The sequence below is a fragment of the Macrosteles quadrilineatus genome, unplaced genomic scaffold (genome assembly GCF_028750875.1).
Source record: "Macrosteles quadrilineatus isolate MER2022 unplaced genomic scaffold, UCM_ALF_1.0 Scaffold_4__1_contigs__length_99947679, whole genome shotgun sequence".
Classification (NCBI taxonomy): Eukaryota; Metazoa; Arthropoda; class Insecta; order Hemiptera; family Cicadellidae; genus Macrosteles; species Macrosteles quadrilineatus.
The window spans coordinates 65,394,380-65,411,261 of record NW_026542597.1 but is presented as its reverse complement, the minus strand read 5'-3'; the positions used below and the strand labels follow the sequence as shown (position 1 = coordinate 65,411,261).

At 34.4% G+C, this 16,882-nt stretch overlaps 1 protein-coding gene across 2 annotated transcripts; it reads left to right on the top strand.

The window, feature by feature from the left end:
* The first annotated feature begins 244 nt into the window (after positions 1-244).
* Positions 245-16,197, top strand: LOC128992333 (uncharacterized). Of its 2 annotated transcripts, XM_054415865.1 has the most exons (4): positions 245-2,914; positions 8,825-8,918; positions 11,602-11,710; positions 12,697-16,197. In XM_054415865.1, exon 1 carries the CDS (start codon positions 355-357, stop codon positions 2,908-2,910), a length of 2,556 nt encoding a protein of 851 aa, XP_054271840.1. In that variant the 5' UTR covers positions 245-354; the 3' UTR covers positions 2,911-2,914; positions 8,825-8,918; positions 11,602-11,710; positions 12,697-16,197. The 2 variants fall into 2 exon arrangements, with proteins under 2 accessions (XP_054271840.1, XP_054271841.1); XM_054415866.1 differs by lacking the exon at positions 11,602-11,710.
* Positions 16,198-16,882: the final 685 nt, after the last annotated feature.

The window sequence follows — 16,882 nt, the reverse complement described above, 5'->3', positions numbered from 1 at the left end:
GGGATTCGAACCCGGAACATTCGGATTATCAGCCCGCAACGCTATCCAATGCACCACCGAGGCCGGTGGCTACATCCGTATCGTTGCGGTATTGGTGTTCCCTCAAAGTGACGTCAAACGGCACCTGAGAAATCTTCCGTGTGCCGTTTCAGTCAGCGGAGTGCGTGCGAAAAAAAAAAAAAAAAAAAAAAAAAAAAAAAAAATAGAAACAGAAACAAAACAAACACCAAAACTCATAGGTTAGTTCAGTTCATGTTGTGGTTGTGCTTAGATCATGAATACTAGAATTTTTCTAGTATTCGTGGTTGAGATTAATGTGTACGCGTTTCAGACTCGTGTGTAATAGGTGTAAAAATGTTTGAATGTAACTTTTGTAACAAATCTTTCTCAAGACGGGAGACTCTGACCCGTCACTTACGTGAAGTGCACGGGTATTATCCCGATGTGAGTACAAACCCGAAAAGAGGACCTAGGTTTACCTGCGCTGTTTGTAAAAATGAGTTTACAGATATAGAAAGTCACTTTTCAGAGCAGCATAATATTTCTCTTAAGAAATCAGTTCTTAGTTTTTCTAGTACGTCAGATTTCTACACTTGGAAAAACAACACTGAGGTAAAAGAAAATGCTTTGTTTACAAAAAGATCTGGCAAAAAGATTCTGTCTGGCAACAAGATCAAAATTTATTACCAGTGTAATAGATCGGGAAACTTTGAACCTAAGCCTATATCCGGTAAAAGAAAAAGGGAATCAAAAATAAAGGGCTCCTGTAAAATAAATGGTTTCTGTCCTTCCCGTATAAAAGCAACTTTTTTTGGAAATGGAAATGTTCAAGTAGAGTACTGCGAGACTCATGTAGGGCACACTTGTGACCTAGCCCATCAACCATTGACCCTTAATGATCGTAAAGATATCGCCAGGAAAATATTAAATAAAATTCCTTATGACACGATACTTGAAGAGGTTCGGTCATCTTTTGATCCCGACTCGCCAAAAAGAATACATTTACTGACAAAACAAGATCTGTATAATATTGTTAAAGAATTCCGTCTTAATGAGACTGTGCGTCATTCGAGCGATGCCATCAATGTTGAAGCATGGGTACAAGGCAAAAAGGCTAAAAATGACGATGCCATCAGTGTTGAAGCATGGGTACAAGGCCAAAAGACAAAAAATGATGATGCCATCAATGTTGAAGCATGGGTACAAGGCCAAGAGGCAGAAAGTGACGATGCCATCAATGTTGAAGCATGGGTACAAGGCCAAGAGGCAGAAAATGACGATGCCATCATTGTTGAAGCATCGGTGCAAGGCCAAAAGGCTAAAAATGACGATGCCATCAATGTTGAAGCATGGGTACAAGGCCAAAAGGCAAAAAATGACTGTGTTTTATTATATAAAGCTCAAGGCTTTAATGAACCTTCCACGTTTGCCGAAAACGATTTTGCTCTTGCCATAATGACTGAGGCGCAAAGAGACCTTTTGAAAAAGTTTGGTTCAGACTATATTTGTATTGACAGTTCCGGTACTCATGGAATGGGCGCTTATCATTTTGAAGTGTTAACCCTCATAGTAATTGACGAAATGAGACAAGGATTTCCGTGTGCGTTTTTTATTTCAAACAGAACAGATAAATCTGCTGTGAGTGAATTTCTCTCGGCAATACGAGAGAAAGTTGGAATAATAAATCCTAAGGTGTTCATGTCTGACATGGCTGAATCATTCTATAACGCATGGAAAGAAGTAATGGGCCAAGTTGATAAAAGACTTTTTTGCATATGGCATGTTGACCGTGCATGGCAAAAGAATTTGTCCAAGATAAAAGATTGTGATAAAAGAAAATCAGTAAATAAGAAGTTAAGAGTTCTGCTGAAAGAAACAGATCCAAATGCATTCTTGACAATGCTGCAACAAATTACTGACCAACTTTGTAGTGACCAAGCCACCAAAGAATATGGTGATTACTTCAAGGAACATTTCGGGTCGAACTACCATTCATGGGCATACTGTTTTCAAGTAAATTTTGGCATAAACACTAACATGCATCTTGAAAGTTTGCATAAAACAATAACACATTTTATATTGGAAGGAAAAAATGTGAAGCCACTTGATAAAGTCATAAGTGCAATCATGCAACTCATTAGGCAGAAACTCTTTAATCGATCAGTAATAATTGAAAAGGGAGTACTAACTTCCAAAGTAAAATTGCTCAGAAACCGTCACAAAAGTTCTTTGTCCATGAACCCAGACTTAATTGTTAAGTCTGAAACTTTTGAAAATTCTTGGAATGTGACATCGTCGGATTCTGGCAATACGTACATGATTCGTCAGATAATAGAAGTTTGCTCATGTCGCATTATTTGCCCACAGTGTGCAGCGTGCATACACAAGTTCACATGCACGTGCATCGATGCACGCATTAAATCTAACATGTGTAAACATGTGCACCTACTATGTCGGAAATTGATATCGGAAGATCAAGCCCAAAATCACGATGAACCCGGCGATGACGTGGGAGAAGTCAGAAGTTTGGAGGAAAGAAAATCAATATTGGCAGAAGTGTCAACTAAAACTGTACTGCCCAAAAAAGTTAGACCTACTGACAAACTTCTTCTAAGGCAACGTTTTGAGTCAATTTTAAATAAAATTGACTACCCGGACAGTTTAAAAGTAGCTGATCAATGCTTGAAAAACCTTGAGGCGAAGTTAACGTCCACCAAGCAGAGGAATATTGCCCTACAAGTCAGAAGTAACACAAAAAACATGAAAATCAAGCCTCATGTGAGGTTCTTTTCATCCAAAAACAAAAAGGAAAAAAACTGTAAGGACAACTTCCTGGCCTACACGAGCAGCACAGAACATAGCTTTAACAGCATTGATTGGTTCAGGGTTAAACCTTCAACAAGTCACTAATCAGGTAGGCTAAGATTAATATTACGATGAGTATCATTAGTCCTTAACTTTAAACAGTAATTAATTATTGTATGTATTAATTATTAATTATAGTGTTACCTATAATCAATTAACGGTTAATTGATTCATAATTTGGTAACTTAATCTAAATATATAAAAAGAAAATTGCCTGGGGTGGTGCTTAAACAGCAACATTCTGAGAGACAACCTCTTGTTGTAACACAAAAGGCAATTATAAAAGCGGCACTTGGCAAGGGTAGGCAATACTCGTCGGATGCTCTGTTCACTGAAATGAATGTACTTGATTTAACGCAACTATTCATCAGAACAGTTTCGATGTTTATTTTAAAACAACATGAGTCACTCTTTGATCGTCCACAACATGACCACAATACTCGACATGCACTAGGCCAAGGCATACGCTTACCTACAAAGACATTTTCTACAACTAATTGCTACTATGTTGCACACATCATTTACTCCAACCTTCCACTAGACTTACGAGACTTCGACAGACACTCAATTACAACGTACAAAAAACACATTGTTCACTGGCTCAATCTCATTGGTAGGGATGGAGCTAATAGATTATTAGTTTCCATATACCGGTACAGACAATAGCTGACAGCTGGTACAGTGTGTGATTGTGAGTGCGCGTGTGTGCGTTTGTGTGTGGGGGGGGGGGGAGGGGGAGGTTTTCGGTAGTTAATGGTAGGGGGAAGTCAACGAGTCTACCTGACTTCATTATCTATGTTCCTATGCGATTAGCCAAAATTCCGCTAGTGTTTTGTAATCATGCCAGTAATTAGAAGTTTTTTGTTTTGTTTTTTAATAAGTATCAAAGTTTCTTTTTCTTTCTTATTAAGCTGCAATCGACTCACTCCCACGCACGGGTTCTCCCATGTGGGTTTAATTTTGTATACTTATAAGGTATTCAGTTATACTTCTATTGTAATATACATTATTTGTAAAAACTGTAAAAATAATTATTTTATACGGAATAAAAGAAATTTTGATTAGATTTGATTTGGCAAAGCCCTCACTGACCCACTCACTCACTCATCACTAATTCTCCCACTTCCCATTTAGGCTACCTAGGAGGCTTAAATTCGGTACACCATAAAATAACTTTGGGCTTTGGGCATTAAATAGGAAAACTAAGTAGTTTTTATTCTGATCGGGCTTTCGGGCTCCGCCCCAGTGGCTCTGGAGTTTCCCATGTTAACCTTATGATTTTTTATTTAAAAGGAATTAATGAATCTTAACAGCTGTTTCAATTAAACAAGTTGGTTCTGTTCTATGATGTTCAATAGCATTAAAGTTACAAGGATTACCAACAGGGTGCAGCACTATTATTTGTTTTAAATTTATGACAACAGCTAATTTGCAACCAAAAGGTGAGTGAGCGGAACGAACAAACTTCAACCAGAACGAGATTGAGCCATGCGAATACTTATGACGTTAAACGGGGCAAAGCCTGCGGACGGTACAGCTAGTCTATTCATAAAAGAGGAAGTATGTATGTATGTACGCTATGGACTCCGAAACCGCTTGGCAGACTGTAATGAAACTTTCAGGCATTATTAAGCATTACTCAAGGATGGTTTGTGTGAAGTTTGGTGCAGATCCGACAAAAAGAAGCTCTGCGCCGGAGGGTTTTAAGGAGTCCAATGTCAGACTTTAGGAACTACAATGTTTACAAATACAGTAAATTATAGGCTAATTTAAAAGCAGAGAAGTTCACTTTTTCAAGTATTTTGTAGGTTTATATAATTACAACATTCTGTATTAGTCATGATTTGAAATAGTGCCACACTGTTTTTCCCATAGAATGCAGCACAGAAAACTATTTTACTTTGGAAGTCCAAATATATTAAGTTAAGCCCCAATTGCAGCATACCTGTGCACTCAACAACCTTTTTATTCTCCACTATTAAAACATCAAAACTAAAAACCTTTATCAAAGTATTATAAACAATAAAATGGATGGAAATGCCTTAATATTTTTATTTTTTGTACCATACCCACCTAATCTAGGTCTAACATAAATTATTAAGTGAATAAAAATCATGCGTGCTAACTTATCTCAGGTATTCAAATGCCTCCCAATTTGTCATTACCCCACAAAATTACTGTAATTAAAAGAAGAAACTCCAATTGTGAAACTTAAATCCACCCAAGCTGTGAAACGGAACCAGGGGTAAGGAATAATTTTTTGGGTAGGCCTGAGTTTGATCGGGAGACAAGAGGTTTGAAGGGATTTCCTCTGCTAAAAGGAGGAATTTTAAAACTTAAATGCAAAATAATTAGTTTGAATGTTTATTTTTATTTACATATAATTAAATTTCTGAATTTATTTATCGTTTTTCTTAATTTATTTATCGTTATGAAATATCTATCAAAATTTTGGGTAGGCTCGGGCCTACCTGGCCAGCCCTCTGGAGCCGCCGACTGACAATTCAAAAAATGCCACCAAACTTGATGAAAGCAACAATTATCAGTGTAAAAGAGAAGTCTTACACAAGAATACCGATGATTTAATCCGAATAACCCTTTGAATTCAAGCGACTACAATTTCCTTTGCGTCTTGCTTTCGCAATCACCATTATAAGACACACTTGGCAATCCCTGATGACTATCGCCGGTTTAAATTTAGAAAATGCATGCTTTTCACGTGGTCCTGTGCTATGTCCTGTGCTCACGTGGTGGTATATACGCCTTAAAACATATATATTTATACACCTAATGAACAAACAAAAACATTGTTTATCCACTGGTAATTAAGTAAAATAAATATTCTATTTTAGATTTTGGTACCGTGTACATTTTTAATATTTAGTGTAAACTAGCAGAGCACCCGTCCTTCATACGGGGTTGGCATAAAAGTATAAAATGCTTATTGCAGTTATACTCAAGCTTTGCGTTTGCAATGGGTGGAGGACACAGTTTGATAAAATTTTGTTCATAAATTTACGGTATGATATAGTATAACACATCTACCGATTGCCAAAATGTTCTACCTACCACTGCACCTAAACAATAGAAAAAAATAAATTAGCCTATCAAACATTCGCACAGTATCACAAATTATTCATTAAATTAAAAACTCAAACCTAACTGTAAACAATCCTACTTTGACAGTTCTCATTGTGTATCACAGCTTTTTGTTGCTGCTTAGTTCAAATTAGCTGTTGTCATATATGCAAAAACAAAATAATAATAGTGCTGCACCCTGTTGGGAAACCTTATAACTTTTTAATGCTATTGCATATTATAGAACCAACTTGTAAAGTTGAAACAGCTGACTAAATTCTTTAGTTCCCTTTAAATATGAATACTCATAAGGTTATCATGGGGAACTACAGAGCCACTGGGGCGGAGCTCGAAAGGAATTTCGAGATAAGAATATGCCTAAACTTAAATGTTAATCGGGAATGTGAGCTATCATCATGCCAAATTTCAGCCCAATCCGTCGAGTATTTTATGTGTGATTGAGCAACACACACACAAACTCACAAACTTTCAGATTTATAATATTAGTAAAATAATAAATTACCATTTAAAATATTAGTTCTTAGCGCAGCAACAAGCGCCTGATAACTGCTAGTCATTGTACTAATAATTAACAATCAATGATTAAGTAATTAGCCTAAATGACATAGTCAACAGCAGACACATTAATTTTTATTCTTTAAGTTTAAGTTCTTGTACTTCACATACCGGTACCTATTATGTTCTGATAGGCTAGTGCCATTTTTACTGAAAAAAAAAGTTATTATTTGAACACGTACACACAGACACCCCAGATATATTCACAGAAAGGCCTACCAGTACACATACACATTTAAACGTGGACCCTTGCTTTTGTGACATACTAACATAATAACCCCAACAGCACAATGGGCTTGCTGGGAACTTGTTCCAAGTCCATTGGCCCAAGTTTCCAAGCCTGGTTTAGACTAAGGCACCAAAGTCTGTAGGCTTGGTTTTGACTTGTTTTAGAGACCGAAGTTGGCAGTTGTTCAACTTGTTATGGGTTTGGCTCCCCAAGTCCAACCCAAGTCCCAACCCCAAACCTACAGTGAACTCATGGTCACAAACCTACTCTAAGCTTGGAATGATGGATACAAAACAGGTCTGGTAGATTAAGCAGGCTCATTATGGACTTGTTCGGGACTTGGGGACCCAAGCCCAATTTTAGTAGGCTCATATTGGACTTGGCTTAGACTCATATTGGAATTGGTTTTAGCACATTTTAGACTTGGGCAAACAAGCTCACACTGATAAATTAAACAGGCTCATTATGGACTTGGAGACCCAAGCCCAATTTTAGTAGGCTCATATTGGACTTGGCCTAGACTCATATTGGAATTGGTTTTAGCACATTTTAGACTTGGGCAAACAAGCTCACACATATAGACTCACTCAGACTTGGTACGAAGTTTTATGACTTACTGTCATGATCAGAGATAATAATAATAATTTTATAATAGGCTATAGTAATAGTAATATAATTTATACCTATTTAACATATAAGCTGTTTCACACCATTCATCATTTGTTAGCCCACCTTTTTTCTTAAACATAAATATAATTAATTTTTTACCAAGAAACATTTATGATCAATAAATGAAGCCTATTTTATGAGTCTTAAGTGATCTTGGAAAAAATATTGGTTATATATGATCTTTTAGGTTTAGAAAACAAGACATTCACATTTCAAGACAATTTATTAATATAATAAATACAATGCCCACTATCTTCCACTTCACCTTCAACTTCTTTTCTGAATCCATCAACTCCACCGCCTGCTTCAGAAGATCTATAAAAAAATACAATTGCATTAGACGAATTATTTGGTTTATTAAAATTTATTATTTAAATAATTTTTCATAATTTTTATTTGTTATTAGAATTATTAGATTATTTGGCATTTTTGTTGGTGTTGCAAACACAGGGTATGTTAACTTACTCTTGTTTTTAAAATTGTTATCAAACTTTTATTTCTTACTGTTTTACTTTTATAATGATTACAGCATGTGATAAAGGAACTTACACTTATCAACAAGGCTACTGAATACAAACAACATAAACTAATGGTTTGGCCTGTTTTTATCTGTAGACTAGGTTAAGGCATTTACTATAATGGTTAAGGTTAAACACAAATTTTGGCACTGTTCTGTAGAGTTCAGCAGTAGAAGTTGAAAGGTTAAAGTGCAAAAGGTTTAGGCTATAAACAAAATTCTGGGGTTCTTGATGCAATGAAATTAATTGTTTGCTTAACTTAGCTTACTTATATCATCATAGACTAACCAACACAAGTATATTTTTTATCAATGGAGTGTAAATCTTACCTTTACAGCTAGGAATCCCTTAATTCTTCTTTGCTTCGTCTTGGTATCAAAACCACAAACAAAACGAGCAACTCACAACACCAAAACAAGATAAGTGGGAACTGACAACTGAGGAGAGTGAGGAAGTCTAAATCCAACAAAAATGGTGGTTCAGCACAAAGAAACAGGTTTTAGAAGCGTGTTGTGGGTAGGGGTGGAGGGAAAATTCTTTTGTCATATGGCACTGCTCACTTTAGACTCACATGAACAAGCTTGTCGTGGGTCTGTTTAGGAGTTTAAATTGTAGACTTGGCCAACCAGGTTATATGTAAATGAAACAAGTTTAGTTTTGGCTCATTCACACAAGTTCACTTAACCAAAGCTGTTTTCAATTTGTAGTGGGTTCCAAACTCCAGGTTTGTCATACCAATTCAGAAATATGTAAAAACTAAGTTTAGTCCAAGCTCACGTGCTGTCTGGGAAACAACTAGGCCTATACAAAATTTGATAATCTAGGCCTATACAAAAGATATTTCCTCATTTGAAATAGCCTAATTTTTATGTTAATTTTATTGTTCCAGTGTCCAAGATGAAAGGGATTTGTAAATAAGTGTAAATATATCAAATTAGTTTAAAGAAGAAATAAGATTGAAGATCTTCGTAATTTAATATGAGGTATGTTACTATTTATTAAATGTAGTTAGTCTAAGGTCCAAGCAAAACCAACCTAGCCTATACAGTCCATATTTCAGACAGAAAACATTTTATTGGCTGGGCCTGAAAGAAAAGTAAAACATATCTTTGTCAGCTTCAGTCCCTTAACATTTTCACTGTGGTAATTAGCATTAGGCCATAGCCAGTCTCCCACTATGGTTCGGCCGCTTAGATAGCGACCTCCTCTAGCATTGGTTAGCATTAGCACGCAGGTCGCTATCTCAGCGGCCAAACTATAGTAAAAAGGCCATGCTGCAGCACGGGATTAGGAATTTACGTCACAGTGGTGGATAGGTCTAGTTGTACTAAAGTTGCCAGATGTTAACAGCCAGCTTATTTGCCAAAAACACATGGGATATGGCAGTGAATCTATCCACAAGTGTGACGTCATGAATCCTTCAGCATGGCTATTTTTTTGTGGGACCTTGTTGTAGCACCTAAAATGCTTAAGAACTCTTTTTAATAGGCTGTATAGGCCTGCTCACCAGTATCTTGATGTCTAGATGTCCAAAAGGAGGTAGATTGGCGATGAATACTCATCCATAAAGGAAGTAAGTGATTTTATGGCTTCATTTCCGATTCTGATAAGTAAATTGTAGTAAACTTGGGCAGGCCGCGGCAGGTGCTAGTCCATGTGGGCTGCTTATGCCGCTCAGTTTTTTGGCTGCACAACCCTACAGACCCACCTAAAATTGTTCTTTGCAAGTACAAAGTCTTAAAAATGTTTAGGCCTAAGTTATGTATGAAAAAAATATATTTACTTTAAGTTTCTTCCCACCAACCAATAGCACCAGATAGCAGCACTAGCACTAAACAAATGTGCTAAGTTAACTAACAGGCCCTCAGTTTGGAAAAAGGAAAAAGCCAACAGGAGAGGAAAAGCAGGGGCGAATCCAGGATACACCATAACAAAAGTTAATCAGACAAGTTGAAATTCGCTTAGTCTGCAGCCATAGTCTGCAGGTTTGCTGCGGTGGGGGTTTTAATTAATTATTTATCATTTTTTCACTAGGCCTACTTGTACAGTTTCAGTAACAAAATAAGATAATAACATAATAATTATGATACTTAAAATATTTGATATTTGATACTTGTATTCTTAATCCTTGACTGACGATTGTCAGATTTTATGTATATTAAAACACCTAATTCTTTTAGAACTAGAATAACTATAACTAATATTTACAACTGGTGGTATGGCGGATATTTTGATTGTAAATGGAAAGAGTGGTTCATCGGTCAGCTCCCCAGAGAATGTAGTGGCCTATTCTCACGGGCCTTATATACAACTTTTTAAAATTCTTTCATGGCCATCTCTCAAACTTGTATCCGCATCGAAGCAATGTTAGTGAGGGGAGCACAGTGTTCATGATTAGTAGGCTTATTTTGCTTATTATTGGCTGATTTTGCAGTGCTAGTGCTCAGGTACTTTAATTAGTAGCCTGTGCTAAAATAGTAGAAGGTGCTAAAATTAAAAAAAGTCTGTGAAAGAAAAATCACTTCTCGGGAGTAATGTAAGGCCTAACTTGATGAGAATAAATCATCGTAAGTAACAGCGGATCATAAGGCAATCAATACCTAAAAAGGGACATCTAAGATTGTAAATTAGAGCAGAGTTCAAAACAAAATGAAAGTTGGAACTAGTGATGGTCAAAATCAGAAATTTTGAATCTCAAAACTGAAACCGAATCTTTAAAAAGCTGGTTACAAAGGTTATGGTTACAAAAAATACACATAATCATAAAATGTTAAGTATGCAATCAAAACTGAAAGAGATCGACTCCTGACCGTGACATAACATAAATATGTGAATGTGACTGATAATCTTAAAACTCGATACTGTAAAACAATTTTTTATAAACAACCAACAACAAAAATAAATTAAACTTCTAACACCAACATAAACATGAATATTAGATTAATTAGAACATTTAGTGGTCAATATTTCTTTGTGTTTAGTAAAAATATTGATGTGAAACTGGATTGTACCAGCTATAGACGTTATAGTATTTAAGATACCTTTTGAAGTTCAGGATAAAATTTACTTGTTTCATTACTGTTAATGGTGATGTTTGCTCTGTTGCTACCAGCTTGTTTGGAAACAAACAGTGTTAAAAACAATAACAATGGCACAAAAAAATGTCAGCAGTTTCAAAAATAAAACTGCCAACATCTTCAATTTCGAATCTCTTGAATCTCGAAACCGAAACTTTTCCTAAGCTTTGATGGTTTTGAGATTTGAGATTCGGTTTTGACACATCACTAGTTGGAACAACAGATGATAGTAAGCACAATAGCAAATAGGCCTACAGGTGAGTTGGTGGCTCAGCCAGAAGCGCCATGAAGGCAGCTATGTCATGGGTTCTTATCCTGGTATCCGCCACTACTTATCATTCGTAGGTCTACAGTTCTTCCTTGTACTGTACTGGCTCACCACTTGCTTTGCTGGATATTTTCCACCCACAGGCCTCTGTGGCCGATGTGGACAGGCAAAAAAGCCTGCCCTAGGTAGAGGTAGGCCTAGGCTTACTGGTAAAATAATTTTACTAGTATATAAAACTGAACACTTATTTTAATTGAATTAAGTTGATTTGGAATTGCTCATTATTGAAACAAAAAAAAAAATGAATATACCTTGTTTCAGCTCTACTCCTCTTATATTACTTTACAAATTAAACCAGTTTTGACAACATTCGAGCTTAGTTTGGAGGAATCAGAGAGTATGCTCAAGATGATATTGTCATTACTTCTAGGTAAGTTTTTAAAATGTTACACATATATATAAGCTGTATATAAATGTTTCTTATTCTCTTTTTTGTGGTTGTTTGTATGTTAATTAAGAAGGGATGAATGCGATTGGATTTTTAGTTGGAGACGAGACGATACAGGATTTTCTATTTCTCATAAAATTTCGAGACAAGATAGAGACGGGATTTCCCTTCTCATACTTAACGGGAAATGTATGTTTGACATTTTTACCTGATTTTGTAACGTTGTTAAAAACACCTACTACACACCTACTGATTTATGACATAGATGACTGTTTAAATACAAAAATAATAATAGGCAAGAATATTTAAAATCATTTAACTTATTTATTAAAAACATAAGTAAACAAAAAGATGATATTAATTAAGCCTACCTTATTAAAAACAAAAAACTCTCATGCTTATGAAACATGGTGATATCAGTTAGGATAGAGTTAAACTTTGAAAAATACCAAATTTATCGGTCTTAAACATCAAGTAACAATTTCAGTCATGTGATATATTTAAAATGATATTGGAGTGACTTGTTTTGGCTATGAAAGAAAGAAAGAAAAAAGTGCTTTATTTTTCACAATTAATTAATTTACACCCTGTTATATATACAATAACAAAAAAACAATGGTTTATTTAAACAGTCTGTTTTTTCGGCATGTTAGTTGTGACTGAACATTATTTAAAAACTGTAACATAAAGTACCTACTCAACAATACATATTCAAATAACAAGTATTATTGAAACTCAGCTCGTAAAAAAAAAACTGATCATAAAATAAAATCAATATTAATTTGTTGGTAAAACTTTTGTGAGTTCCCCCATAACATATTATTATAGTTACCCCCACGGCTTGTCCATCACAAAGGTTGTTGTCAAGCTAATGGGAGAAAGTATGTGTCGGATTGCTGCGTTTTTTAAGATATGTTTTGTTCTTTAAGGTGTCATTTTTATGTGATGTTCTTCTATTTTGATTTCAGGGTGTGGCAATCCTGACAACACAGTGTTTAACGATCAAGAATACATTCAGGAACAAACCCAGTACCTAGGACTGTGCAACACATAAAACAACTCAGTGAAAAAGTGCCCCCTGTGTTCAAAGTATTTCTGTGAGTTTTGTACAACTACTGTACTCATCATTATTGTGTTTGACATTAATTTTACCCAAAGAAGTTCTCAGTTATATTCTTGACTGTCCCAGTATATGTTAAACAAGGATCCTAGGAGAATACTGTACTGCACTGAGGTCTTAATTTGTATCTGTTCTTTATTAAGTTTCTACAATTTGTTTGTTATTTAATAGTGTATTTTTGTGGTTGCCATCAATCGATTGGCTTATTGTTTGATTACATAATAGATTTTGACATTAGTTGTACATAATATAAATTTTAAAGGAGCTATAAAACTTGATACAAAACAAGGATATTGAAGGATGTTTTATGTACCGTAAGCAGGGAAGAATGCTTTTGTTATTTTACATATCACTGGTATATTGTGAGTAGGCCTATTGAGGAAGTTGATAAGTTGTAGGTGTAAATAAAGAAATGATAAAATTGAGTAAATACCTTATGTATAATGGATAAAGCAGCTTTAAAATCATAAGGAATATTTTTAAAACAGAAAATTGTATTTTCAATAATTTAAACTCAGTCTAGCTCCCTATGAAAATGGCATCTATGTTGTATTTGCCAGACAAGCTTTTACTAATAGTCTTTTCATATCTCGATGTCACTGACATAGTATTTTCCATCATGTACGTTTGCAAACGTTGGAATAATCTTGCAAATGATTTTTATATGGAATAAATTAGAGTTTGATGTAAATGGAAATCTGTACCCAAATTAAATGTCATAAAGGTAAGCTTTTAAGGCTCCTTCCCAAACTGAAAATAAAAAAGTAAAGTTATTTTGGAATAAGGCAATTGGTTTTATAATAATAATATGTTTAAAGAATACTGTCCTAATTTAGTATGGATGAATGAAAATTAATCCTGACAAATCAACAGAAATTAGTGTATTTTTTATTTTGTACATTTTGCACAATTATTAAACCTTTCAAAATTAAAATTCTCACCTTGGTGTTGTATAAGTTATGCCCATATTTGACTGGTCTATCACTTCCTTGACTTTTTCGTCCACTTTCTTAAGATTTGGTCTGTTACAATTTTTTATTGATAGCTGTCCCGACCTCGGTTCTTTCCAAATTTGGACCAATTGGAGGTCAAAGAAGAAGACATTATATTTTGTCTCTCTAAGAGACACCGGTCCTTCAAGTATCTGTCATTTAGTTGTATTTTGATAAAATGATAATGTATTTAACCACTTAGAGAAATACCAGCTCAAACTATTACATATTACAAATTGTTTAAACTTTACGTAATAGTACGTAAATAGTCTTAATGCAATGACATCTCTCGAACATCCAACCCTTGAGGGAGCAAATTTTTTTCAGCTCAAGTATTGCACAAGTTTTATCTCTCTAGCCTCTCCAAGAATTTAACTTATGTTTTACTTTTGAAAGTAAATTGGACACTGGAGAATAATCATCTTTGTGGTTAAGTATGAATTCAAACATTCAGTTTACTCATAAAGGTGAAATGTGTGATTGTGTTTTAACAAAATACTGGTTTAAAAGTTCTTTCAAATGGTTAAATCTTAATTTATGTCCCAATGATGTCAAGACATACCAAGGTCATTTTGATTAAGTATGAAATCTTGGACAATTTAGCCTTTTGTGCCAACAATTTATGCATAATTAATGTATATAATAAATAAGTATAGATAACTAATGTATATGTGTAATTTATGTATATAAGAATGACAAAATATGGGTTATTTTTAACTTAGTAAATTACTTGGCTACTATTGAGGTACTCGAGAAGTGTAAATAATTTATGGATATAATAAATCCATATTGGATATATTATATCCAGAGAACAAAAACATCTCTTGATTTTAATTAATGATTTTGTAGCCTATTACATGTTACATTTTTTCACTCATTTTGTTATTGTATGGATACAACAGTGCTTAATGTTTTTGTATGGAGGAATTAATAAGCTTATTTCTACATTAGATTGTTTACAAAGTTAGTTTGACATTGCTTATTGTTCAAGAAATGAAGGTTATTAATTTGTAAACATATTTAATAACAATGCATAGTAAATAAAAATTATCAATAATTGATAGTTCAATGTAAAATAATAGCTCAAACATGCTTAACACTTCTTAAATTGTCTTGGAAAACTTTAAATACAGTATGATTGATGCCAAGCTAACACTCTACAGGATTAAATTAAAATACAATACAGCAAGATGGACCCCTACAGTTTTTAAGTATAAAATTAATTTTTGTTTTATTTCAACTTGATTCACTCAATCATGTCAATATTAAAACATTGTAATGACAAACCATGACAAAAGGCAATACGAGCCGGCAAGGTGGCAATGCCCGAACAGAAATGCTACTCCTTTTGTTGACGACTTGTTCAGCTTACCAATGGTTAGCGGCCCAACTAGTACTGCGTGTGATTTTAACTTATTAGATTATTGCAGATCATTTGTACATTTAAATAATACCTTTAATCATTATTTAAATTTAAGTATTAGTCTTAGTAAATCACAAATTACTTGCTTATTTTACTTTACTTTGAACAGAATCATTCCTAAAAACGTAATTATTGTTTTCCGACAAAAAAAAAAATTAATGTATTTAGGCCTGAAACGACCTCGGTTAACTCAGGGGGCTCGGATAACTGGGGTTTGGATAATTGAGAGTGTACTGTAATAGAATAAGGAGGATAGCAACTAGCTAACCTTGAAGAAGGACAGGTCAGCCAAAGAACATACAGAAGAGACATGGAACACTCAATATTTTATCACCTGGGGGACTTGTGAAGTGAGACGATATATTGTGTGTTCTATGTATCTTTTGTATCTTCTATGGACTGACTACCTGTACTTCTTTAAGGGAAGCTATCCTCCTTTATTCTACAACTCAACATCCTGGCTTAGAGCCTGTTAACAAAACTAAACCAACCCATATTTGAATGACATTCAAATTTTAACCTCCAAGAGTGATTTCAACCACCAAAATTATAACTTGAACAAATTACAGTGAAGTTTGGCTCAAACTCTGAAATGATTTTAGCTCGGATCATTTTTGAAATTTGTTGCTTTTGAAATTTGTTAATTGGTGAAGTCTTACAATGAAGAAAACGAAAAACTGTTTGAGAATGTAAATAATTAACTTTGAGAGAGATATCGGTTTTACTTGACTTGTATTCCTTAAGTTTTACCAGAGTGGACTAGTTAAATAAGTGATGGTTATGTTTTGAGGATATACGACATTCTTCTATCTGAATAGAATTTTATGATTACAATATGTATTAATTTTCCCTAGAGTATAGCAGTTATCCGTAACATATTTGTCATGTGTCAACTGTTGATTAAAGACTGACTTACTGATGACGATTAAAGATGTTTGCAATAATCTTGAATTATTCCTACCCTTATGAAAATTTATGAGTATTTGGCAATTTGCAAAAAAATCCTGGGTACAGTTACACAGAGAACCCGTGATATCTGATGAAATTTTCTTTTACAATATTATATTTTAAGAAAACTATTAATTTTATGTTATTTTTATGGGTCTATCTAAGAAGAGAGCTGCCTGCCACTCCTTTACAGTGCTGGGGCAAATAGATTAATTTAGTTTAGATCAGTTTAGTTTATGATAATAGGAAACAAAGTACCGGTAACATTTAAAAATGTTTACCTTTTTATAAACTAGTGAAAACGGGGATACAAACACAAATTGAGGACTTTGTGAATTTATCTCTTAAAAGAATTACACATGTAGACATCTGTTTCAGCGAATTTCCCATATAGGGATAAGCTATTACCACAGGTCTCATGGTAAGACCTAGACCCGGGACCGATTATTTTTATATGGGTGTGTATGTGTGTCCTTTAGCACGATAACTCAAGCAAAAATGATCCAATTTTGATGAAATTTGGTACATACATGTAAACCTACTTTTATTCGAACAAGTTCACAAACCAGCATAATCGGACTTTGGGAACGAGGGTTTACGGGGTAAAAATAGATTTTTCCCATTTTTGACCCTAAAAACACAACATTTTAAAATTTCCCCCCAAACCATTT